The 26,093-nt window shown below is 36.5% G+C and overlaps 2 protein-coding genes across 3 annotated transcripts in view; both read left to right on the forward strand.

Annotated features, from left to right (window-relative positions):
* Nucleotides 1–19,327, forward strand: part of btbd11a (BTB (POZ) domain containing 11a) — a 114,155-nt gene extending 94,828 nt beyond the window's left edge. The window contains exons 4-17 of one of the 2 annotated variants that reach the window (XM_056257514.1): nucleotides 2,604–2,756; nucleotides 3,706–3,871; nucleotides 7,077–7,166; nucleotides 8,854–8,955; nucleotides 9,663–9,756; nucleotides 12,130–12,265; nucleotides 13,906–14,129; nucleotides 15,132–15,310; nucleotides 16,180–16,285; nucleotides 17,016–17,118; nucleotides 17,640–17,721; nucleotides 17,914–17,982; nucleotides 18,379–18,492; nucleotides 18,964–19,327. In XM_056257514.1, the coding sequence (XP_056113489.1) occupies nucleotides 2,604–2,756; nucleotides 3,706–3,871; nucleotides 7,077–7,166; nucleotides 8,854–8,955; nucleotides 9,663–9,756; nucleotides 12,130–12,265; nucleotides 13,906–14,129; nucleotides 15,132–15,310; nucleotides 16,180–16,285; nucleotides 17,016–17,118; nucleotides 17,640–17,721; nucleotides 17,914–17,982; nucleotides 18,379–18,492; nucleotides 18,964–19,185 (1,840 nt within the window). In that variant the 3' untranslated portion in view covers nucleotides 19,186–19,327. The remainder of the gene's footprint in view (nucleotides 1–2,603; nucleotides 2,757–3,705; nucleotides 3,872–7,076; nucleotides 7,167–8,853; nucleotides 8,956–9,662; nucleotides 9,757–12,129; nucleotides 12,266–13,905; nucleotides 14,130–15,131; nucleotides 15,311–16,179; nucleotides 16,286–17,015; nucleotides 17,119–17,639; nucleotides 17,722–17,913; nucleotides 17,983–18,378; nucleotides 18,493–18,963) is intronic. The other variant, XM_056257515.1, reaches the window with a different exon arrangement.
* Nucleotides 19,328–22,941: 3,614 nt separating this feature from the next.
* LOC130089918 (NADH-cytochrome b5 reductase 3) lies at nucleotides 22,942–25,371 on the forward strand. Its single transcript, XM_056257516.1, has 9 exons — nucleotides 22,942–23,082; nucleotides 23,350–23,472; nucleotides 23,569–23,641; nucleotides 23,726–23,832; nucleotides 23,937–24,066; nucleotides 24,159–24,242; nucleotides 24,336–24,421; nucleotides 24,676–24,775; nucleotides 24,890–25,371. The coding sequence occupies exons 1-9, from the start codon at nucleotides 23,065–23,067 to the stop codon at nucleotides 25,060–25,062; spliced, it is 894 nt and encodes a 297-aa protein (XP_056113491.1). The 5' UTR covers nucleotides 22,942–23,064; the 3' UTR covers nucleotides 25,063–25,371.
* Nucleotides 25,372–26,093: the final 722 nt, after the last annotated feature.

The raw sequence follows: 26,093 nt of genomic DNA on the forward strand, positions 1-26,093 counted from the left end.
GGAGCGTCTGGAGGTGTTCAGGGCTGTGGCTTTAGATTGCAGGCTTCAGTCCACTGGACTTTTGTTGATGTGCTCAGTGACATTTCATCAACCTTTTAACATTCCATCAACCTTTCAACATTCCTACTGTAGAAGAATAATACACCAAGGGCACGAACACTCATATACACACTGTAATTATCACCCTGTTTTGTCCCACATACTTTACTGTACTGCATAATTTCCAACATGAAATACACTATACACTGAAAGGTCTGTGAAATATACTTGCTGGAAACGTCTATCCTAGATCTTGAAGACAGTTAATTGAAATTGTACACAAGGAATGGTTCTCAGTTTGCCTAAAGCTCTAGTGTAATTTGTACTGTAAAGTAAGTAAGGTTAAGATTAGGTGGTTATGTGGAGGAGCAAAATTTTGACACTTTTGAGAATATCGATATCCACCTTTTTAATATTTTTTATTTTATTTTAGTTAATAGTAAATATTGTTTATATATATATATATATATATATATATATATATATATATGGTATTATAATAGCTTATTGACAAAAAATATATAATACCTTATATCTAGCAATACATTTTATAAATCTAAAATGTAAATATATTTATAATAAATTATAATTCTATGTAATAATTATATTTATATTTAATATAATAAATGTAATATTGTAATATAATATAATATTCAGTAAATGTTGTTTTTGTGTGTGAATACAGTTGTAATCAAATTTATTCAACCTTATTGGCAAAATTTACAGACTTTCAGCTGTTTGCAATGAACAGATCAAACGAAAGTAAATGAAATATCTCCACAAAAAAAAAAGTTTCAGGTAGTTTCCCCAAATTCAACTGAAAATGCAACTTTTCAAGACTTCTGCAGTCTCAAAATAATAGTCATATAATAGCTTCTTGACAAAAAAAATATCTTATTTGAAACAGGAAGAATTTATAAATATAAAAATGTCTTTTTCATGGGGATTTTTTTTTTTTTTTAAATATACATTTATATATACACATTGCAACAATAAATTATATTGTATATTCATTCATGGGGTCTTTTTCATGGGGATTTTTTTCTTTAAAAAAAATATTTATTTCAAAACAAAAAGTATGTATTTTTTTCTTAAATGTTTGATGTGATCTTTTTATTGTACTACTCCTTAGATTAAAGTACCAAGCTTCCATAAACCAATGCAATATATCTCGGCAAAATATGAAGACATTTTTCAAGAGACCCTAAAGTGATTTTGATAAGAAAACTCCCTTCCTCTGGTCAAAGTGCAACCCCCCCCCCCCCCCCCCCCCAAAAAAAGTCTTATTTTCCAACCAGTGCATTAATTCACTTTTAAACTCCACACTGGAATGAGAACCACGTCCTTTTCCTACAAACATTTCTTGAAAGGGAGGGGAGCGGAGAAGCACATTACTCAGGCAGAAGAGAAACAGAGAAGGGTTTGCGGTTTGTTTTGCCAAATCTCGGATTCCTGGCAGGCTTTCTTACGGTGGGTAGGTGTCCGGGGAGGAAGAGTTAGGATTGTGCAAAGCCAGCTGTTAGATGCAGGTCACAAGAAGCACAATTATATGAAGATAGATGGTTCAAGGTGAAGCTTGATGGTTTTGTTCCCAATATTTCTAGGGTCAAATGCCTCCTTTTTATTTACGTCCAAGTGCGTGCAATAACAACTCGAAAATGTTTTCTCTAATTTGGAAACTAACATGTTTTGTCCCACACATTGCTTGCTTTTTAGCACAGTGGGGTGTGTGGAACAACTTTGACACAAAGACGAACAGATAATGTTGTGTGGGTGGACAAAAACGGTGAAGTCATTGTTTTTTCATACTTGAAAGCCATAAGCCCATTTCAACAAACTGTGTGCATTTCTCATATAGTCATATTATATAGCTCTCCCCATTATTTAATGTTGATCCACAACAACCTGACAAGACTCTAAACTCAGTTAAACAGCAGTAAAATAATCTGAATATGCTCATCAGAAATGCTTGTAGCAAATTTTCAACACATACAATTCCATGGTCATGATCATTGTGACTCACTGCAGTTGAGTCAGCTTCCTCATGTTCCTCAAACTTTACCCTGTAAAGAATAGTTTTGAATCATATTATGTAAAAGTGAAATTTGGCACAATGAGACACATTTGCAGCCTTTTAATTATATATTTTTAATTCAAATTTGTCTGTTGGAATGAGAGTGTTTTAATGAGCAGCTTGAGTCTCAAATGTTCTTTTTCTGACTGAAAACTTGTCAGTTTGGTAACAGGTCTTTCATATTCCGTCACACTATTTAGATGAAGCTTAGAGCTGGTAATTAGTAGAAACTGTAATCCCACCAGAGAGCTTATGATTACTTCTTTAAAGTATCCGGAAATTGCGAAGGTGATAAAGGAAACAAACGTACGCTGACAGTCAAAGATTTGGACGCACTGGACTGAATTTGTTTCTTATGATCTTAAAAACCTTTTGATCTGAATGTTTAATTCTTAAATACTACTAGGAATGAAGTTTGTTGACAAAATCAATTATGAAATCAGTAAACTGCTTTTCTTATATCAAACATATCTTTCCTCTGCCCCTGCAGGCCGTTCCTGGTCCTGCCTCCACTGATGGAATGGATCCGGGTGGCCGTGGCGCACACAGAACACCGCCGAAGCTTCTCTGTGGACAGTGATGATGTACGTCAGGCAGCCCGACTGCTGTTACCCGGGGTGGACTGTGAGCCGCGGCAGCTGAAGTAGGTTTGGAAGGCAACGTCACTTCCATCACTTCCATACATGCACAAACACACGGTCGGCATCCACGCTATGCATGTAGAATGCCTTTATTAACAGTTAGTCATTCATTAAAGGACAGAAGGACACAGAAACACTAGACGCACACACGCACGCACACGCACACACACACACAATGTACTCATACTGCCTCGTATGAATTGCACAGAGTATTGTTAACTTCTTGTGTGGATTTAGTTTCCTAGTGACAGGCTCTGAAGTGCTATGTAAATGGCTTTTTACATGGATATACTTATTTTTAGGAGCACCTTAACAAGATGCTGGATTAACCTGGCAAAAAAATGTTTTAATGTCTTCTTTTTCCATGGCAACAATCTTTTAAAGTGAAAGCTGCCTAAATGAATAACCATCTCTTCGAGTGTGTGTGTGTGTGTGTGTGTGTGTGTTGTCTTTCTTCTGAGCCTAGTAACATTTTCTTGAAAAGAAAATGATGTTATATGAAATAAATAAAAATATATTATATTATTATAAATAAAATATTTTATAATAAGATTTTTTATACATAATAATATATAATGTATTTGATTATATATACAATATGTATTATATATTATATACATTATTATATATATATATATATATATATATATCAAAGATTATATATCAGAGATATATCAAAGATGTGCAATTTCACATATATATACTGTATATAAATATATATTTAAGTAATGTAATATATCAATTAAAACATATATACATTACATACATTTTAAATAATAAATTAATGATATAGTATAAATGTATATAAAATAAATAAGAATTATGAAAGAATATATAAAAACATACCTAATTACAAGCTGCTAGGCTGAATCTAATTAGTGTGGCAGAATATTAAAGAACTGTTGTATGTGTATTAAAAAAGTAAATAAACACTTACCTTTTATTCAACAGAGCAGATGACTGCTTCTGTACCACAAGGAAACTGGACGCTGCATCCACAGAAGCAAAATTCCTGCAGGACCTGGGCTTCCGGATGCTCAACTGTGGACGAACTGACCTGGTCAAGCAAGCAGTCAATCTGCTCGGGCCAGATGGCATTAACAGTATGAGTGAACAGGTGAGCACTGATATATTCACCAGTGTTGGGGAAAGTTACTTTTAAAAGTAATGCATTACAATATTGCGTTACTCCCCCAAAAAGTAACTAATTGCGTTACTTAGTAACCTTTTATGAAAAGTAAAATCATTCATTTTTATAAAAAGTAAAAGCACTATTTAGGCCTGAATATACTAGATTATAGATTTGCACCTTTATATCTAATAATAATATAATTAACATGAGATAATATGACCTTGAAAGTGGCATTATATTGCAATGATATTCACTGAAAAAATATTCAAGGCTACATGAAAGGGCATTTGCAACCCATTTTACTTCAGTAATGTGACGTGCAGGGACCCCAAAAAGTTCTAAATGTCATTGCATTTGATACAGAAAAAAGTGGCATTTGCATTTTTTTTTTCTGAACTAACAATGAAAAGAGGCTTGGTGACACTAAAAAGAAAGTCCTTTTGAAAGTGGAGCAAGTTAAAGGGGTTCTTCACTCCTGGCAAAATGGGCTTTTTAATAAAACACAATTTTATGTCTACAGTAGAAAAGCGGAAGAAAAAAAATAATTGGTGCTACCTGACTAGAGAAAAAAAGGATATTGTCTTCCCTTTTGCCAAATAGGTGTTATATAATGCCGGTCAATACATGCCTTGCTTGAGTAGGAAATACTTCTTGGAAAACTTTTACTCATAATGGTGTCGACTGTCGACAAAGCTGTCAAAAGTTCGTCGGATGACGCATTTTGCGGACAAATAATCAGGATTTCTCGGTCCAGGTAACACAGAGAACGAGTATATACACTGTTAATTTACGTATACAGACAATGTAACAATACAAACGCGTGTTAAAAAACCTGAAAGTAACACTAATATATATAATAAAAAATTGGGAGGGGGGAATGATGTGCACTGTTGAATTGTGCAAACTAAGAATAAGAGCATGTATTTTGATTACAGGATTTGGCTTTCCTTATCCATCCTACAGTTTCTTTTAAATTCTGTTGGCACAGCACCTTTTGTCTATACTGTAACACATTTTACAGTGACTATGAATGTAATTAATTACAACACCAACAACATAATAACAGAGTGTATTTATGAGCAGCTCCACAAAATAATAATGTCATGAAATAATCACACATCCTATAGCATTAATCAGAACTTGCACTGTAATTACTCCGTAATGTAAATGCTCATGTAAACTGTGACTTTCCCCACATCTGCCTTCAATAGTTTTCTCTGTATCACATCTGCCTCCTACCATTAAATATTTGAGAATCAATGACATTTCTGCAGCATGTGTCATTGTAGATGAAAAATGGCCTATAAGTTTCTTATAATATTTTATGTGTGAAGAAAGATGACCCACATAGACATTTAGAGGCTAAGGAAATAAATAAGATGTTACATGACCTTTAAATAAGGGAAAACGCTTTTAATCTGACTGATCTGTGTAGGAAGCATCTATCGTGATAGTAGTCATGACTCATGACACTCGGTATTATGAATCAAATAGTGTCATCCGTATATCTTATGATTGCGTGTTATTGTCACGGTCTGTCTTGAAAACAGCAGCCAGTTTATGCAAAGAATGACGGCGACATGCCGGTGCTGATAAAGTGAATAAAACTAACATGTGAAATTGAAGAGACATGGAGGCAAAATGTGATGTGATGACAAAGAGAATTGTTGGAGTCCAGCTGGGAATCATTGAGAGTTGCTCCATCTTACTCTGGAAGAGTTGCTCCGAAATCACGCTGGCAAATATGGTACTCGTTATTTCAAGAAAAGCCTTGAGGGAAAATACGACTCAACTGACAAATGAATCTCCTTCTTCATGGTGAAAACTGTTTGTAGAACAGCACACTCTCGAGTTAGTAATGGAATAAAGTGTTTACAGGGAGTTTTAACATCAAGCAGAATGCCTAAAACCCCTTTACCCGTGTAAAGAGTAAAATTAGGAATAAATTAACTGAAATCACTGTGAAATTGAGTGCACTAAAAACTTGACCATATCTCTTTTTACAGAGACCCAGATGAAATTTAGATGGATTTGTCACCATTATATAAACGCATAAACACACAGTTTTCGGTTTCATTAGTTAAAATTAGTAACTGCATTAGTTAACGTTAACTAACAATGAAAAATACCTTTAAAGAAATGTATTGAGCTTTGTTTGTTCATTTCAACATTTTCGAAAACATTATTAAAATCAACAATCGTATCTGTTAACATTAGTTAGTTAGTGGACCTGAGCTAACAATGAACAGTTATATTTTTTTACTAACCTTAACAAATAATTACCTTTAACAAATGTATTAATTATATATACTGTATAGTTCATATAATATATTACGAATAATTTCAGTTAATGTATTAACTAACGCTATATATATATCAAAACATGACTATGAAAGGTGAGATGGTATTAATGGTGTATTTTCTTTCAAAGACTGTTTAAAAACGTAGTTAATTATTTGGCTTTATGTGCCTTCATGCACTGATGCTTATATGTGTGTGTTTCCCTAAAGCAGTGTAAGACTTGATGGTCTTGAATTGTTTTCTGTTTAATGTGCATTAATTGAGCATCATCCATAAAGATTACTGTTCCTCAGTTCATTTAAATGGACACTTTAAGCCCTTAAGACAATGTTATTTTCAGAGACTTTTTGCTAAATAACCCTTAAAGGAGCTGTATGTAAGATTGTGGCCAAAACTAGTACTGCAATCACTTTCAAATTACTGTAGAGTGGTGTATCCCCTCCCCCTCCTCCCTGACTCGAGGTTGCCAGATCGGCTGCAGGATCCAGCAGGAACGTGACGAGCTGCAGCTGTGGTAACTAGAGCAGAGCTGGCAACCCGGATGCCGCAACACTACTGACTTTGTGATTGGTAGATAGGTGGAGGGTGGAGCATCAGACCAAAACACAACATGACAACATCAACATCAGTTGAGGGCTGCAACTGCACTTTTTAAATGACAATATCCTGGCCAGACTACTGTTGTCAGTGATATAAGTATTTGAAATGCACATGATTTCTTAATGTCTAGTGACATTTCAGGGCCATTTTATGATTAATTGAAATAAATTTCTTACATACAGCTCCTTTAACTAGTGCCGCAGTAACTTGTGCTGTAGGCTGTACAGCGACGGGCTCGGACTATGGCATGTTTACTGCAGGTGTTCAGTGTTTTTTATGTGTTCCTCAGGGCATGACCCCTCTCATGTACGCGTGCGTCCGTGGGGACGAGGCCATGGTGCAAATGCTGCTGGACGCTGGGGCAGACATTAACAGTGAGGTCAGTATGTTTTGGTTGGATAATTATGAAGTGTCATGTAGTGTTTTCCTCTGTCTCTATTAAACTAACTATCCTATCTCTATAAAATTAATCAACTATTCGCTCTGTCCTCTTCCCGGTGCTGTTTGCATGTACTTAAAAAGTGGTCGTGTCTACTTAGGTTCTCATTGATCTCGTCGATATTTATTTAGATTAGAAGCAAATGAGATATGCTAATGATTTCCCGCAAAATGGACATATTTGTACAAATGTATTTTTAACACTATTAACTATATATATTTTTTAAATACAATGATTGCCTAAAGTAGATATACTGATTGTGGAGCATTCAGGTTGAAAACATGAAACATGATAATAAAAGTGGATTAAAACTGATTCAATTGGCTAGCTTGCATAAAACAGCATTGACTCAATGTAATTCTAATATAAGGGTCATTAATTGATATTAAAAGGAACATGTTTCACGTATTTGCCTTTCATGTAATAGTCCTGAAACTGGTGAAGAAACTGGTACAGGTCATATTTTACCACACAAAAATGTTGTTGTTTTTTGCATTGTGACGTTACTTTTATGTTTTCTAATTAGCATAATATGTCTGGATGAGAAGTCGAACTATTTTTGATGATTCGAATGATTGTAATTTAGTGATTTTCTTTTAACTGTATTACCATAATTAATTAATAAAATCCTTATATATTAAACGCAGTATAACAAATAGTACCACAATGAATAAACACTTTGCATCTTAAGTAAATTATTTCATGGTAGAATTTCACATTACAAAAGTGAGAGTTTTAGTTAAAATGTCAATTATTTTGGGCTGAAATTTGACCTTATGTTCTTGACCATTTTCATGAAAGTCAGTCCTGTATACATGTATGTCATGATGTGATATTGTGCTCTTTTACCTCATGCCGTCTTCATTTAACCCTTAAAGGACATTTTTAAATGGAGTTGTTGACTTGGGCACAAAGCACCAAACGCATAAACAGTGATCTTAACTTGTTTTACAAATTGCTTCAAGCTCAAGAAGAGTATTAGCAGGTGGGCAGATGTGCAGTTATTTGCCTACCTAATGTCCTAATGTTCCTAGGCGGTTTTGCACAAACAATTGTTTAACCTTAATCCCACCCGAATTATCAGTTCCAAAAGGTCATGTTTGCCTAGACAAGAACAGATGCTCAGTTCAGCATGCAGTACAGCTGTAAGCATTAAAACCAGACAAGCCTTCTTTTTTGGTGCTTTGTACATGAGTCACTGCTCACTTACACTTCTAGCGTTTGAACACGCTGCCAATTATTCTTCCTGCAGTCTTTGTTACCGCTATGAAAACCGTGAAATAGATCCTAACCGTCTTCAAACCGTGGTCAGGATTTTGAGTAAAGCGATGATGCCGTATAGGGGTTGTCCAAAGGAAAGCAAACGCAAGTAAACTCTAGATTGTGGGCTGGATGGAAGAAGGGGTTTGGAGAACAAAACAAGCACTTGCTCTTTCTTCCTCTGTTCGCTTGAATTAACAAAACAGCTAGACGGCGGAAGAACTTTTCAACTTTCCGCTTACTCATTCACTCTTTCCTTGCCCTTTTTTCTTCCCCGTACTCCTGCAATTCCGCAATTGGAGCTCAGTGTTCTGGTATATAATGGCTGAATTTTTCTCTCCCTGAACTTCACCTATATGATTCCCAGGTGCCCAGCTCACTACACAAGCACCCCTCAGTTTATCCTGACACCAGGCAGGGGACTCCACTCACATTCGCCGTGTTACACGGACACGTCCCTGTCGTGCAGGTAGTGGCGCTGTGAATGATTTGATACCTTCCACCTTTGTACTTTACTTGATTATTATTATGATGCCGCCATCATAATAATAATGGCACAAAGAAAATAATTGATGTTAGACTCTTGTGGGCTGGATGGTGCTGCCCCAGTTCAGAGGAACTTGAATGAAGATGTAGACTGGTATCAGGAATTGGCCATATGTGCCAAGGAAGAAAGAGGAACGCTTTGAAAATGGAGGCCAGTTTATTGACTGTGCACTCTACTTTCCCCCCCAAAAGTGGGAAAAAGTCTTAGTTTCACTGTAAATACTCTATAAGTATTGAATCCGATGTCAGAAGGCCCACTTATTTAGCTCTTCCAGGAAAATGGAAAGGCAAGGTGATATTTCCTGGGATATTTATCAGTCTCCCAGAAGCACACATCCACAGTAGGAGATATTATCAGTGAAATCCTTTTTATTTCATTCAGTATAAATCATTTCCCATTTTCTTTGACAAACAGACCAAAAATCATCTACCTAAAGCATCAAGAGGGAAAGAAATTATGACCAGATTACCATAAAGATGTTTACTAGTTGCAGTTGGCCTATGTGATGAAAAGAGCAGGCTAATTTAATGCAATTACAGGACTTTTATTTACCGGTATCTTGGTGATATTAAAGTTAAATCCTCTAAAATCTGTTTTATAATGATTGTTCTTCTCACCTTATTGAGCAGCTTCTACTGGATGCCAGAGCTAACGCGGAGGGAGCGGTTCAAGAAGGCACAGAGAATTACACTGAGACGCCACTTCAATTGGCGTCTGCGGCAGGTACCACAAAATACTGAAGCCATACAGAAATTTTTACAGTATGAATTTATGTATTATTAAATTGCAAAATATAAAACCAAGTGGCATCTGCAAACATGAAGCAATTACTGGCCAAAGACAATTACTGATGTCAAGGTTATATTTATTGGATGTATGAAGTAGTCTCCCTCAAGGTCACACAGTCCAACAATATATCTGCTTTTTTTATCCTTTAAATTTTTTATTTTTTATTTTTTTTTGCTAAATTTAGTTTATTAGTTTTCTATCTTTAAAATAAATGCCACTTTGTTTGATATTTATGGTTTGATATCTAATACAGTGTCATTATGCTGTGGCTTAAGTGTCCAAATACTTTTCAGGGACACTTTATATATATATATATATACAGTATATATATATATTACCTTTAGTTGTTACAGTACTTTATACCTTATCTACCTCTAAAGGAAGAATATTAGTACCTTAAAGAGATAATTTACCCTCATTTGTCATCATTTACTTACTCTTGTGTCATTCCAAAGCTGTATGACTTACTTTCTTCTGTTGCACAGGTAGATATTTTAAAGAATGTTTCAACTGTTTTTGTCTATACAATGAAAGTCAATGGGGTCCAAAACAACATTGGATTTAGCTGACTTTTATTGTATTGACAAAAAAAACACTTTGACTTTTTATAGAGTATTATAAGTTATTTAAGTTGTTCTAAGTATTTAAGTTAGTAATATGCACTATTTAGGGGTAGATGAGGTATTTTTGAGAGTACTGCCTTGAATTTACATTATGGAGCCTCGATGTGAGTGAAATCTTTGACAGCATACAGAGTAAATACGTTTTAGATGATTTCTTACTCTACATCCAGGACCCATTTTTTAAATGGTTACATTCTGTTCCTTTTGTGCCTCTAATTTCAACCAAATGGTCTCTGCTGACTATTAACTGACAAACTGAAGACATTATACTTTTGTGCCCCAGACTGGTTCCAGAACCATAATAGTATTATTCAGAGACTGATGGGGCTGTGTCGCTCTCGGGAGCTCTTTGCAAACTTGCTAATGAGCCTTAGGAACAGGAGCTTTTTTTCCCCCTTTACATCCACAGTGTGAATGTGACAAGTCCACACGGTGGAATGATGCATGGAAACCGGTGCCAAATGAGATTTCATAATCCCGGCTGTGGCAGTCCTATGAATATGAATTGACCTGAGTGATATTCATTTACATTAGCCAAGTGTTTTCCAGCATAATGCTGAATATTACCTGTCTGCCCCACTTAGCGTACACACTCTTGAAGACTTGGGTAATTCAGGTTTGAGTCAGCTTGTAATGGGCACCTTCTCTGTGGGATAAAAAAGGATGGGGGTGCACAAAAATTGTATCATCTCATGCAGAAGAGGGGAATGAAGGAACACAAGCCAAACCGATTGAGACGAAATGTCTAGAAACAGGTTTAACCGTATGCCTGTGTTCCCTTGTGACCCCTCAGAAATGGCTGTGGATGGGATTGTTTGAGCCTCATCGGATCCAAAGCTCATCAGGCCTCACCGATTACGGCCTATTTGCTGTATGCTGGGTCAATTACCCCCAGTGTTAGCATTCGGGTTTTTCCTTCTAATTTAGAAAAGCTTTCTCCTCATTAGTCCATGTGGATGTGAACAGGACAGCCTGCTAATTTACATTAGTAAATCAATCTGGGGCTGGGGACGACCTGCTAGCTAGACAATCTGATTCATAAATACTTTTCCTATTTATGCTGTAGCTTAATATGAATAAGGGAATTGTAGATGGAGGAGCCAATCAGGCCAAAATAAACAAAATCCGCAACTTAACCCATCCCCTTGTGTAAATAAATAACACAAAACTGGTCTAACTCAATGTCGTATGATAAAAGGAGGGGACTAAAATACAGTAATTGAGATTTTTTTCACACTCTCACAATTTAATTAATGAATTAATTAATTATTGAAATGATTATGATTGACTAAAATAACAGATTTTTTCACACTTTTATTTTTACTTTATCAACATATGATTGACCAAAATAACAGATTTTTTTTTACTTTTTTTTTTGTTTTGTTTTTTTTGTACACTATCAATATTTGATTAACTTAAATAATTAAAGAGATTTTTCAGACTTTATTTATTTATTTAATATTTTTCCACTTTATCAACACATATTTTCATAGTGTTTTATGAGTGTTTTCATAAGAGACCGTCCACCTTGTAATACGGTCATAAGAAACACATTTGAGAGATATTCCACTAGTTGTAAACAGCAATGTGTCTCTGCTGACCTTAATAGTAGGTGTCTAAATGCGTTGCTTTGGATAAAAGCATCAGCCAAGTTAATGTAATATAAATGGTCTTCTTTTAACAGGCAACTTTGAGCTGGTCAGTCTGCTTTTGGAAAGGGGAGCAGACCCTTTGATTGGCACCACTTACCGTAATGGCATTTCCTCTGGTCCGCTGGGTGAAATGAACTCATACAGCCTGGCAGCAGCACATGGACACAGGTAATGCACACCCAATGACTCAACAGCATGTGAAGTGTGTAAAGTGACAGCACATTCACCACCAGCACAACGGGGAACTGAACTTTCATTATAGTTCATTGACACATCTGTTACACATATCATTATTTCTGTGTCCTTATACATCATTCTGACTGCAGAAACTTAATCTATCAGAACTGAACCCCTGATGCGTTATTATTGGCACTTATAAAAGCTGAGCTGGTGTATTTGACTGCAAAATTGTGTGTAATTTACTACCATAACTCCAACCCCATCATTGCTGGTGAACGGTATGGATGACTGCATGCTCATTCATTCATTCAGTCTCACCTATGGCCAGCGCTGCATAATGGAACCTTATTGAAATTCATATTGCATACGTCTGAATGAGAATCCAGAATGTTCAACAGCCAACTCACCCACCTCTGCGGTATTAAGGCAATCCGTTATAAAGGGCTTCAAACGGGACACATCTGTATCTGAGCCAGAACTGGATGTCTTTGGCTTCAAGTCCTAGGGATGTTTGCAGTTGTGCATGTCGCAGTGATTGGTTGTTTATGCATATTAGATCAGTTGTAGAGCGCTGGTACTTTCATGAAAGTAAATGAGTTTACAAAGACAAGAAAATGCGGCAAAGCAGAGAAGAAAAACACATTGGAATGCATTGATAAATGGAAGTCATAAAGAAGCACTCACAGTATTTCATAGATGTTCTTTTTTCAAACACTTTGTACTCATCAATCCACTGATTGCACGCAAGTAATCCTCAATGGCTAATGGCTTTGTATACAACAGTCAATTATGACAGTGTTTTTGTTTTTGAAAAAAAGTCCATCTTTACTTTACACAAAAAGTATACTGTTATTATTTACTCAAGTCATGACGTTTTGAACGTTTGGGGTCAGTAAGACATTTAATTGTTTTTGAAAATAATATATTATGCTCACCAAGGCTGCATTTATTTCATAAAAACATACATTAAAACAGTAATATTGTAAAATATTTTAAAATGTAAGTTATTCCTGTGATGGCAAAGCTGAATTTTCAGAATCCATTACTCCAGATTTCATTTACACATTATCCTTTAGAAATCATTGATTTAATCAATGATTTGGTGCTGAACATTCTTATTATCAATGTTGAAAGCACTTGTACTGCTTAATATTTTTGTGTAAACCATGATAATTGTTTTTTTCAGGATTATTTAATGAATAGAAATTCAAAATAACTGAATAAAAGTAAAACTTTTAAATGTTAGTGTATAAGCTGTGTGTGTGTCTGTGTGTGACACAAAAGAGCATTTTAAGGATTCTTTATGTAGCTCTTTTTAATAATATTTTTCCTATTATAATATTTTTTGAGTTCATACAAATATACATAAAGTTCATAATCACTGTCAAGCTCCAAAAAGACAAAGTAAAAAATTATTATAGCCTAAAAGTAGCCCAATTATCATAGCCTAAGAGTAGTCCATAGTCTTCTGAAGTCATATAGCCTTTGTTAAAAAAAACTTTAAAAACTGTCAAAAAAGTAACAGCAGGTTTGAAAACACCATGAGGGTGAGTAATTGTTTTGTGAGTGAGCTATTCCTTTGAGTATACATACCTGAGCGAGTTTGTTACGTGCACTTGCTCCTGCAGGAACGTGTTCCGGAAGCTTCTGTCCCAGGTGGAAAAGGACAAGGGGGACGTGCTGTCTCTGGAGGAGATCCTAGCTGAGGGCTCAGAGGTCGTAGAGAGGAGAGCACCACAGAACGAAGGCACCCTCCGGACAGGCAAGGCCAAACTAAGAGCCCTCCGCGAGGCCATGTACCACAGTGCCGAGCACGGCCACGTGGACATTACCATAGACATCCGCAGCCTGGGTTAGTAAAAACACTGCACGATTACCACAGACATCTGCCGCCTGGCTCACTTCTGTCACGCAGCGATCAGTCTCAGCCTCAGATGGCATCTGGTGCGCATTGCACATAAAAACCGCCATTTCCAATCTTACTTGTGAAGGTAAAAAGTCAATTTTCTTTTTATCAATCCACTACTATTGGATTAGCATTAGCTAATTTTGAGGCTGAACTAATCGCTTCCCAAAGTTTACCAGGTTAGTGGCATCAAATCTTTGAAAGACACTCTTTGAAAGATGTTTGAGGCCCTTGGTTGCTACTAGGTAACTAGATACGCATGAATATCTTTTGTGTGTATTGTTTTCTGCCTGTCAGTATCACTATGCACCATATTTATCTACTAAACTATGCTATTTACAACACTACCGTTCAAAAGTTTGGGGTCAGTAAGGTTTTTGTTATGAAATAATTGTATACTTTTATTCAGGAAGGATGCATTAAAGTGACAGTAAAGACGTATAATGTTACTAAAGATTTCTTTTTCAAATATATGCTGATCTTTTGAACTTTATATTCATCAAAGAACCTATAAAACATGTATGACAGTTTCCACAAAAATATTAGGCAGCACAGCTGTTTTCAACATTGATAATAATAATAAGAAATATGTCTTGAGCACCAAATCAGCATATTAGATTGATTTCTGAAGGATCATATTAAGACACTGAAGACTGCAGTAATGATGCTGAACATTCAGCTTTGCCATCACAGGAATAAATTACATTTTAAAATAGAAAACTGATATTTGAAATTGCAATATTACCGTTTTTTTTTTTTTTTACTGTTTATCCTTTCCTTATACTGTGTTCTTTCAAAAACATGAAAAAGTCTTACCGACCCCCAATTTTTATAATATGCATTGCATTAGTTCTCCTTACTGAGGATTGACAGATAGATGGACGCGACAGATCGATTCTGAAGTGAATATAATTCTGAATATAATTGATATATGGATTCCATATGCAGGCGTGCCGTGGACCCTGCACACGTGGCTGGAGTCCCTGCGGACGTGTTTCGTGCAGCAGCGGCGGCCGCTGATCCAAGGCCTGCTGAAGGACTTCACCTGCATTAAAGAAGACGAGTACACAGAGGAACTTATCACGCACGGACTGCCACTCATGTTCCAGATCCTTCGAGCCAGCAAGGTCTGTTCTCAATGCTTTATTACAGCCTGAGCCAGTATCAGCCCTTTATTTACCGGTACTTCCTGATCATATCAGGAAACAATAGTGTAGAATTTTAATCAAGGTGAAGTGTATCAATTCAGAGCTACTACACTCCTCCTGTCTGCCATTAGTGTTATTTTAATATTATTTATATAGTATTGTAGTATTTATTGATAGTTTGAATAAGCTGTCATCATTTACTTACCCTCAAGTTTTTATAAACCTGTATGAGTTTTCTTTGTTCTGTTGAACACAAAAGAAGATATTTTGAAGAATGTTGGTAACCAAACTGTTTCTGGTCCCCATTGACTTCCATAGTAATTTCTTTGTCATATTATGAAAGTCAGTGGGCTGGGAGTGGGAGTTTGGTTACTCAGATTCTTCAAAATATCTTCTTTTGTGTTCAACAGAACAAAGAAACTTAATGTTTAGAACAACTCAAGGGTGTGTAAACTATAACAGAATTTTCTTTTTTGGGTGAACTATCCCTTTGACAAAAACTGTTTTAATAGTTTAGCAGCTTATGTTTTAGTCTCTATAATATTACAGCGCAGTTTTGTTGTCATTTAAGACTTTAAATTATTTGCCACACTATTTAGAATTTAATGTCCCTCGTAAGTCTCTGCATTATTGTTATCACTGTGCGTCAGTCCCTGTCTCTGAGCAAACAGGCAATCAACGTCAGCCACACCAGTTTCAGCTTTCTCTGTAATTAACATGATAAATCCTCTCATTACAGAGCTCATCACAAGTGCCGTGTTGCTATTACCATAGGCTTGGATGCGTTTTACTTTTAGAAAACAGAATTTAGGGTCTGACTACACCATGTGTGTTTGTGTGATCTACAGAATGAGGTGATCAGCCAGCAGCTGTCAGTAATCTTTACCCAATGCTACGGGCCTTTCCCAATCCCCAAACTCACAGAGATCAAAAAGAAGCAAACGTCACGTTTGGGTGAGTATGTCAGTGGCACCGTCTCGTTAAGTTCGTCTTTAAAAGGGACTCCATTTCTGCTCTGCCTCTACATTACTAACAATATCAATAATTTAACAGAATCAAACAAGCTAGAGTGTTTGGCCGTTGCTGCTATTCAGCACATACGCAAAATTGCTGGGAAACAACAGTTCTATAAACAAGAATTTAAAGTAGAGTAACATACATTTTAGGCACAATATGGCCAGTAATTTTGTCTGTTTTTGCTCCGCTAATAAAAACATAATTAGACAACCAAAACTAACTGTTGTGTTATGCACATTTTGTGTCAATTCAGATCATTAGAAAAGGCCAAATCAACTTGTGCTGCACAAGGATTCAAATTTATCTGGAGTTAATTGGTGAAGCTTGTTAAATCCATGCGCTGAGCTGCATTAGTCAAACTACAGTGTCACAAGGACAGTTTCAGTCAGGAGACAAAACAGAATATACAATTTTAGTTCAATTTCATTTGACTCTCAAAGTTTTGGAGGAACACTAGTGCCATCTAGGCTTTGGTTAAGCTATTGCCAGGTATATAATTATAAAACTGACATCTGTCATGCTCTTTCATTTAATGTGTTGATGACAGCCTGTCAAACTCAAGACAAGCCACTACTGCTAAATAATGAAGAAGCTTGTGTAATCAGTGTTGTGTAATATTGCGTCTCCGACTTGCGGACTTCATCATTTGATTTGTTACATCATACAGATCCACACTTTCTCAACAATAAAGAGATGTCTGACGTGACGTTTCTGGTGGAAGGAAAGCCCTTTTATGCCCATAAAGTGCTGCTCTTTACTGCCTCAGCAAGGTATGTCTTGATATAGATGGATAGATTGATAGATAGATTGATAGATAGATGATAGATAGATAGATTGATATCTATCTATCTATCTATCTATCTATCTATCTATCTATCTATCTATCTATCTATCTATCTATCTATCTATCTATCTATCTATCTATCTATCTATCTATCTATCTATCTAAAGTGTTGACATTTCAATTTTGCCATCTTGGAAATTGGTACTATTTCATCTCAAGATAACAATTTAATAATAAAACCTTTCCAAATCTGCGAGGTTTGCAAGAATATTAATTCATGGAAAGTGACTGGATGGTCTAGGATTTAATGTCAGCATGAGCTAATTCATATTCATGAATTCATTTCCATTGACATTACATCATATCCTGCTTTGCAATTCAGAATATCTTACAGCCACACAATATAAAATGTAAACGTTTTTACTGAGCTCTATAAATAATTGATTTAGTGATAATACAGCACTTAAAGGAAGTTAATGTTTCTCTTTACCTCTTTCTGACATGCAGGTTTAAGTCTCTGCTCTCTAACAGACCAGCAGCTGAGAACACGTGCATCGAGATCAGTCATGTCAAGTACAACATTTTTCAGGTTGGAATCTTCTGGTTCATAAATCCCACTCAAACTCATGTGGTATTACAGTCAAACTGCGCTACCCTAATTCCCTTCTCTGTCAACACAGTTCGGCTTAGTGACAAAATATGTCTGCACATTTGTGACTAGTGCTAAGCGTCTGTCTTAAAATGTTTCTTAGAAGTTTGAGAACATTTTCGTGTGTTTCAGCTGGTAATGCAGTACCTCTACTGTGGCGGCACTGAGTCACTGCACATCAGGAACACTGAAATTATGGAGGTATTAAATATTCTCTTCTCTTTCCTCCTTTATGCTCATAATCCCTGCTACCCTAAACCCTTTTTTCATCATCATGGCACCCACACACTAATGTGATGACTTAATGATTAATGACTTGAGATGATGTTGAATGTGATGAATGAATGAATTACGGTCTGATGGCGTATGGGAGATTTCTCATGCCGTACTTATCGGAAAACACTTTGAGAAAAAAAAAATCTATATGTAATCTCTCATTTATCTTTACCAGATGGAGGCTCCTTTTGCACGTAGAACTGCAGCAGAAATTTTGATTAATGTTTATGTATTTTAAACTTAATTAAGCGATTGCTCTTGATCGTTATAAACCTGAAAGCTTGATGAGTTTGGCTCATTAACAGTCCCTCTGCTTCAAAGCTCCTGTCTTCAGCCAAATTCTTCCAACTTGAGGCTCTCCAAAGACACTGTGAAATCATCTGCTCCAAGAACATCACGACCGACACCTGCGTGGACATATACAAACATGCCAAGGTACTCTGAAACATTCATTTAGATGTCAATCTATTGCACTTTTATTTATACATTTCCCTAGATTAGGTATTTCATGTGTTGTCAGGATCAGAGATTGTACACTGTATGTTTGTAAAACCCTGGATTAACATTTTATTTGCATATTTATGAGGTTAATAACATTGATTAGACAAATACAGCATGCCAACGAGAATGCGACCTGTTTTAATAATTGCTTGTCTGTCTGTATAAATGTCAGCAGCTTAATTTGCTCTGCTTGTTTTGAGTCTTTAGAAATATACAGATTAAGTATCTGTGTGAATATTTAGGCAAGAATTGTGGTACATTATGTTATAGTACTGCATGGTTTTTACATTGTATACCTCTGGATACTGTATACCGTAGCAGGGCTTTGCATACAACATTATTAAGGAGAAATTACGGAATTATGAATAGTGTCTCACATTGTCATTACGTCCCACACATCCTCAGTTCCTGGGGGCCTTGGAGCTGGCAGCCTTCATCGAGGGCTACTTCCTGAAGAACATGGTGCTCCTGATCGAGCTGGAGAACTTTAAGCAGCTACTGTATGAGGTTCCTGCGGAGAGCCCCGGTCCAGGCCCGTCCTACGACGTCCTCCATGACCTCGAGAGAACCCTGGCCCTGCGCATCCGCTCCATCCATCTCTCAACCTCCAAGGGCTCCATCGTGTGACACGTTCTCCATGCTCATGCCAACTGTTCCTTACAGCGGTTTCATCAAGAGCTCCATTATTGTGTGCCAACCACTTGGAGACATTTCAAACATCACCGCCGACATGACAAGCACCTGCCCGACGGGATGAACTGTAGGGAAGGCCAAGGTCCACAGGCTTACATCTTCTCCACAACGTTGCAGAAACGTCAGCCTGCGGAGCTCATACCATTCCAAGGGCTACGTTACGTTGTGGAAACATTCTAGCAACGTTGTGACAAGCTAATCACGCCCCAACCAATGTTAGTGCCCAGGGAAACCATGGCTTCTGATGTCATCACTGCCTTGGCGATGCATGTGGATTGGGTCAGTTTCATTTTTAGGTGGAACTGTCACCATGCTACCCGCTGTGGACAGTTTTAGTAACACACACAGTTATATTACTCTCCAATTGATGTAATATTGTTAGCCTGCCCTCCGAACCCTGAATTTGTGTAACATTCTCTCCAAGCGTCACTAAACGCTAAGCCAACAATGCATGTTAAGTTCGGTAGGTGATGCCGCCATCAAGTTCCTAAACATTTGTTTTCAAGTCGGACAAAAACATCCACTAGGTGTAGAGTTTTAAAACGGAGGTGTTTTATATACTTAATAATACTCACATCCAACTACAACTTTTGGTATTTGTGTCACAGAACAATGATATGCCGGCTGTTTAAATCCTAGCACTTGTGTTTAAAGCTTTGCGGTTTTAAGGAATAGGGATTTGCTACCTTCAGTCTTTTGATCCAACATAAATGATCCAAGTAGACTAAACTTATTTGAGTTGTTTCTTTTAGTTTATACCAAATGTTCATCGTGTCCACCAGTGCGTCAGTTCTGAGCTATTCGTTTCAGCCCATACGTTTTAATGACCCTCCAATCTACCACTGTGCTTAGTACACTTAAAACTGAGCAGTTCATCTTTGCCTTGAGGTCGTGTAACCAACGATCTGTGTTGAATAATCTGCATGGGTCCTCCGCAGTCTGGAACTTTTGTAAAATACACACACAAAAAAACAGGAGCTCATTTTCCTTTAGTGGATGCAGAATTATTTACTAACGCCCATTTGTGCAGGCCTCTATGGTCCTTCGAGGTCTTCGTTGCTTGCGAGTCTGTCTAAATCGTGTTTTGAAAGATGCCATTGCACTGGTCGCTAACTTCGTGGCCCAATGTACAAATCCCCAGTCCTCACCTGCTGCACTGCTTTTGTTCAATGTGAAAAATGTGAAGCCAGCTCAAAACAAGCTGTTTTTAGTGTGCATGTTCTGGTTTTACCTGTGTTTGTCTGTAACCCTTCAGGATGTTGGTAAGTTAGGAACTGTACTGGATGTATAGTGTTACCAGCAGAAGATTTTATTGACCAGGCTGAACCCAAAGTAACAGATTTATATTTACGACATTTCATCCAAAGACTATCTGGAAATTACATCAAAATCTCACCAAATAACTTCATTTATCAGCACACATGAGAAGTGACTATATGATTAAGTACGCATGACGTGCTGGTAGTCCTGTCAAAGAGTCCTGTTTTGTTGTATGATTTATATTTCATGTATGTAATGGAATAACTTGGTTATGAACATCCTCATGTAAAATGAAAGGTTGGATTATAACTAAATTTAAAATGAACAATTGAAATACATACTGATATGTAGCTGACAATATCACGATGCAAATAATTTAAAACTGTGAAGATTTTATTTTAAAGAAACTTAGTATAGTTACTTTATTTTCTTACAAAGTACATTTATTGTGCAATCCCTGTCTGCTATTTTGTGATAATAAGTCATAATGTAACTGTATCTACAGTATGTTCTTTGCAAAATGTCAATGCTTTGACAAAAAGCTAACACAAAAACAGACGAGGATAAATCATGTTCATGTCATTTTGAAGATCGGACCTGCGTAGTTGCAATGTCCTCAGCAAACCCCACCATATGTGTTCACAGTTTAAAGAAAAAGGATTTGTAAAAGCAATACTTGACACAAATATGTCCATGCAAGGTCAGTGCTCTCCTACTACTTGTGCTTAGCATGGATGCTTCTCCATGTAGCCAAATGTAAAGCAGAGGCCAATGTCATGAAGTGTTCGTAAAAGCTGTAAACCTCCCCACATAAAAAGAGACTTGCTCTGTGTTTCTTGGCTTCAGCTTTTTTTTTCTGCTTCAAGGCTGTTAAACATGCTTTAACTCTTCGGTCTCCACTAAGGCACACTTTAGACAAAAACCTGCATGCTTTGGCTGGATCAGAGTCTAACAGAATTTGTTTGCTCTTATTATTTCACCTGATTGAAACATTGTACATTGTACAAAAGATATATAGAGAAAAATCTATAGAACTTGGTGTAAATATAAGGGACGTGGTTGAGTTTAACAATCGAAAAAACAAGAATGTTACACTTGTGCTACAGTACAGTTGTTCAATGACATGCATTTGTGTACAGTCAATAGAAATGACCACGATTGACCACTGTGTTGGGTCGTCAATAAATTTCTGTGATAAACTGTCGAGTCTTGATTGATTGGCACCTTACATGTGTTCAACAGAGCTTGTTTGTCACTTCATTGAGAGTGTGGGTGCAATTTTGCCCTCAATGTGTAAAGAGGTTGTATGGATGAAAGTTTGCCCTCAACATGTGAAGAGGTTTGGTTAGCTAGAGATCAAGTTGCCAAGCCTTTTTGGAAGACTAAAATGGTGCGCTTACCTGTTATATCCTCAAATTGAAACTTAGCAGAAAACATGAATGTTATTTGGAGTGTTTCCAGATTTTTATAAACTACAATAGGGTTGCCAGGTCAATCAAAAATAGCCCAATGGCAATATACTAAATATTAAAACTTAAGCCATTCCCGCACCTAAAATACATATTTTAATCACTGTTAAAACCTCTATATCGTAGTGATCACAAAACTTAACATCTAGCACAGTTGTATCATTGGTAGAATATAAAATATTTCAATACAAACATTAAAGTAAAATATAATGTATGCAATGTCAAATATGGGGGCAATGTGCAATAACTTAAACTTTCTAAATTACACCACGCCACCACCTATTTGAGAATTTGATACAAGTGTATTTGGGCTAAATTACTCATTTTATTAAACAAATGTGTTGCTGTATTCTAAATTAAGTTCTATATTACACAGTGTACATTTTACATTCATTATATTTGCACTAAAATTACTTGTGAGCAAATGGGGGAATTAGTAACCATTTGGATTTTAACTGCAGAATCCAACCTAAAAATTAAGCAAGCATTAAATTGGCAATTGGAGATTAAACTATTCAATACAACTTTCACCTGATATATATTTTAACTGATCGCCAATTTTCTTTTACCTGTAGCATATCTTTTCGGGAACGATTTAGCCATTGCATTTATCACTTGACAAATGAACGAAATTCTTCTGCATGCATTATAATAATTTCTTTATTTGGTTTAAGATCAAAGATTATTTGTACGTTGTCGCCGTCTGGTGGTCAAAGGATGAATAGCACATACGCGTAAACTGCGTTGACACCATAGGTCGTATATTCTATATATCTACTATTTTTTTATTTTATTTTTCAGTCTATGGGTTAGACACGGGTTCATGTGTGAGCTGAACCATTGATATGTAAAAAACGTTTCGATACAGTAATGGCGCAAAGGCGCAAACGAAACAAACGATTCGCAAAGGTTTCGAAGCTTACGTAACGACGTCACTAGCAGTTATCTCCTCCCATTCCAGGAAGAGATTGTCGTTTTGACAAGCAGGGAGCTAACTTTCTAGTAAAGTTATTCTTTTCCTGTAAGTGTTATAATTATCCGTCTTCGTTACTTGATAGAGTCTCTGTAAATACTGCAGGAGAAAATGTCCTTCATCATCAACGTGAGTATCTATATATTAAATAAATGCGTATTCGATAGCCTACGTGTTTTGTTTTTTGCAGCACGCAACTGTATCTTGACACCTTGGCAAACTCTCATCATTACAGATGTTTCAAGAATGTAAAGAATGCCAGAATATCCAGTTTGTTGACAGTCTGTGCATCACATCAGTTTGTTTTTAGCCTTTGTGCAGGACACGCCCATTATAATTTTGTATATGAACCTATTTGGTATGTTAAAAAATGCCGTTTTATTTTCCTTTCTGTAGCTGATCTCTGGCAGCCTTCGGTTCGTGTTTGATTTGCTCCGGAGACTCTTTGGCAAGAGCAGACCTGCCATTACCCTTGAAGACCTCAATTTGAAGTATCCATTGCGCCTTGTGGACAAAGAAGTGAGGATATTTTAAAATGTGATGGTTTAACTTGTGCATAAATAAGTTTTTCTCTGCAGCAGCTTCTTTAACTCTTTCTTTCTGTCTTTTATTAAGATTATTAGCCATGACACAAGGAAATTTCGCTTTGCTTTAAAATCACCTGATCATGTTCTTGGACTTCCTATTGGTGAGTGCAGTAGATATGCTGTCTTTTTGCATTTGACCATTGTTCATTGGCTAACTTTAATATGTTGAATCATTGCATTTTTAGGGCAACACATCTACCTGTCTGCCAGGATTGATGGCAACATTGCGGTGAGGCCTTACACCCCGGTGTCTAGTGATGACGACAAGGGCTTCGTGGATCTGGTGGTGAAGGTATGCGTATAACTGTAACGCAAAAACGGATTGTTAAAGATTTTAAAAATGCTAAAATAAAGTTTTTTTCAACTTTAAACATTTTTTTGCCTCATTTATTTTAGATATACTACAAAAATGTCCATCCAAAATTCCCCGAGGGTGGGAAGATGTCCCAATATTTGGAGAGCCTTCGTATTGGTGACACGATTGATTTCAGAGGACCAAGTGGGCTGCTGGTTTACAAGGGCAAAGGTTTGTAGTTTTGAAATCACTGTGAGTCAAAGAAAAGCTATGAAAGCATCTGAAAATTTCATAATGAAGTTACACTATCAATATTTTTGCAGGATCATTTGCAATCAGGCCTGATAAGAAATCAGACCCTGTGGTGAAAACCGCAAAACATGTTGGCATGATCGCTGGTGGTACAGGTAATCACATTATCATGTATTTTATTATTATATCAGTTTTTGGAGCACAATAAAACTTTTCCTGTTAGTACATCTTTGTTTTATTTTCTTTAGGCATTACACCTATGCTCCAGATAATCCAAGCAATCATGAAAGATCCAAAGGATGAGACTGTGTGCTATTTACTTTTTGCAAACCAGGTGAGCCAAGTTTTTTTTCCATGGACATTTCTGTCTGTCTATATATAGTTTTGGTTTATAATTGTTACATTTATATATGATAAAAAGATAAAATTATCCACCCAACATATTTCTAAACCAAAACGTTATTCATGTGAAAAGTGAGTGTAATTCCCGTGGACAAAAATACATCTCTTTGGTTCAATTTGTTTGTCATGGCAAGTATTTAAAACTAAGAATTATTCCCACTCACTACTTTTCATGTCTTCAAACAGACAGAAAAAGACATTCTCCTACGCCCTGAGTTAGAAGAGGTCATGGCCAATCACCCGGCACGTTTCAAGCTGTGGTACACCGTCGACAGGGCACCAGACGGTAAGAACATCTTGTTTTTGCAGATGCTGTTTAGCCAAAGAACAATTTCAGTTTAGGTGACATTAATATTTAACCAGAAGGTGACGCGTTGAAATAATCAACTTCATGTGGTAGGTTGGGAATACAGCCAAGGCTTCATCAGTGAGGATATGGTGAAGAACCACCTTCCTCCACCCGGTGATGACACACTCATCCTCATGTGTGGACCTCCTCCCATGATTCAGTTCGCCTCCAACCCCAGCCTGGAGAAGGTGGGCCATTCCATTGACAGGCGCTTCACCTTCTAGAAGGGTCTCACCTGTGACACCTGAAAGCAAGCGGTTTTGCATTAAACAAGTGCAGCTTCAGTTAAAATGATAGCTATGCTACCACCTGCCAAATGCCCGTATGGATTATACACATTTTACCTGCACATTAACTGATCTGTATCTATAATGATGCAAAGAAAATGCCTGTACCTTTTCAGCTTATATCAAAATGTACCGACTGTTTTTTTTTTTTGAGAAACTTCTGCATGCATAAAGATGTATCTGCCATTAAGTCATGGAGAAGTTGTGTGTGTTTTATGCCTGGATTAAAGCAAACTTTTTTTTTTACTTTTTTGCATTATATTATCAGATGCAGGATGAGATTGGAATGGAATAATTTAACGTTACACTTGCATTTTTGCTTAATTATGCACCTTTTAATTATCAACAAATATTGATGATCGCTAATAGTGTCTGTGTTATACATTTTTACATTAGCAGCAACAACAAGGAGTTCATCAAAGTTCATGCTCATTCATTAGTTTTACACTATTCATATTAATGCAATCATTCTGTAAGATGGATCACTCTGTAAGTGGGACCTGGTGTTGATCAATTTACATCGTTTATTTGCCTAGATCAGAGAAACAAATCAAGAGGTTTGTCCTTTTATTAAGTGCCTTTCTGATAACATTGTTAAATTGCATAGATTTGATTCAGTTCTAAATGCATGATTCCATACAGTACATGCTGAATTCAATGATTAATAACAAAAGTATCAATTTTTTTATTATTTCACCACTATTATACTTTTTGTACAAGACTTGTTTGCAGTTCACATCGCTTGTCTACATGGCCGAAGCATATTTCTCCAATGATTTAGCATTGACCAATAAAAGTATATTTAGGGCCCAAGCCCAAAGGGCGAAGGCCCTATTGTTTTCCTTAGGATTATTTATTATTATTATTATTATTATTATTATTATTATTAGGGCCCAAGCCCAAAGGGCGAAGGCCCTATTGTTTTCCTTAGGATTATTAGGGCCCAAGCCCAAAGGGCGAAGGCCCTA

Source organism: Rhinichthys klamathensis, unplaced genomic scaffold (genome assembly GCF_029890125.1).
Source record: "Rhinichthys klamathensis goyatoka isolate OS25496 unplaced genomic scaffold, OSU_Roscu_1.1 h1tg000139l_1, whole genome shotgun sequence".
In the NCBI taxonomy this organism is placed as follows: Eukaryota; Metazoa; Chordata; class Actinopteri; order Cypriniformes; family Leuciscidae; genus Rhinichthys; species Rhinichthys klamathensis.

Bases quoted from the DNA above. Each gene is read 5' to 3' on its own strand.
- LOC130089918 (XM_056257516.1), top strand. The intron at 23,833-23,936 runs GTATGCGTATAA...CATTTATTTTAG, and splicing joins TCGTGGATCTGGTGGTGAAG to ATATACTACAAAAATGTCCA. The intron at 24,422-24,675 runs GTGAGCCAAGTT...GTCTTCAAACAG, and splicing joins ATTTACTTTTTGCAAACCAG to ACAGAAAAAGACATTCTCCT.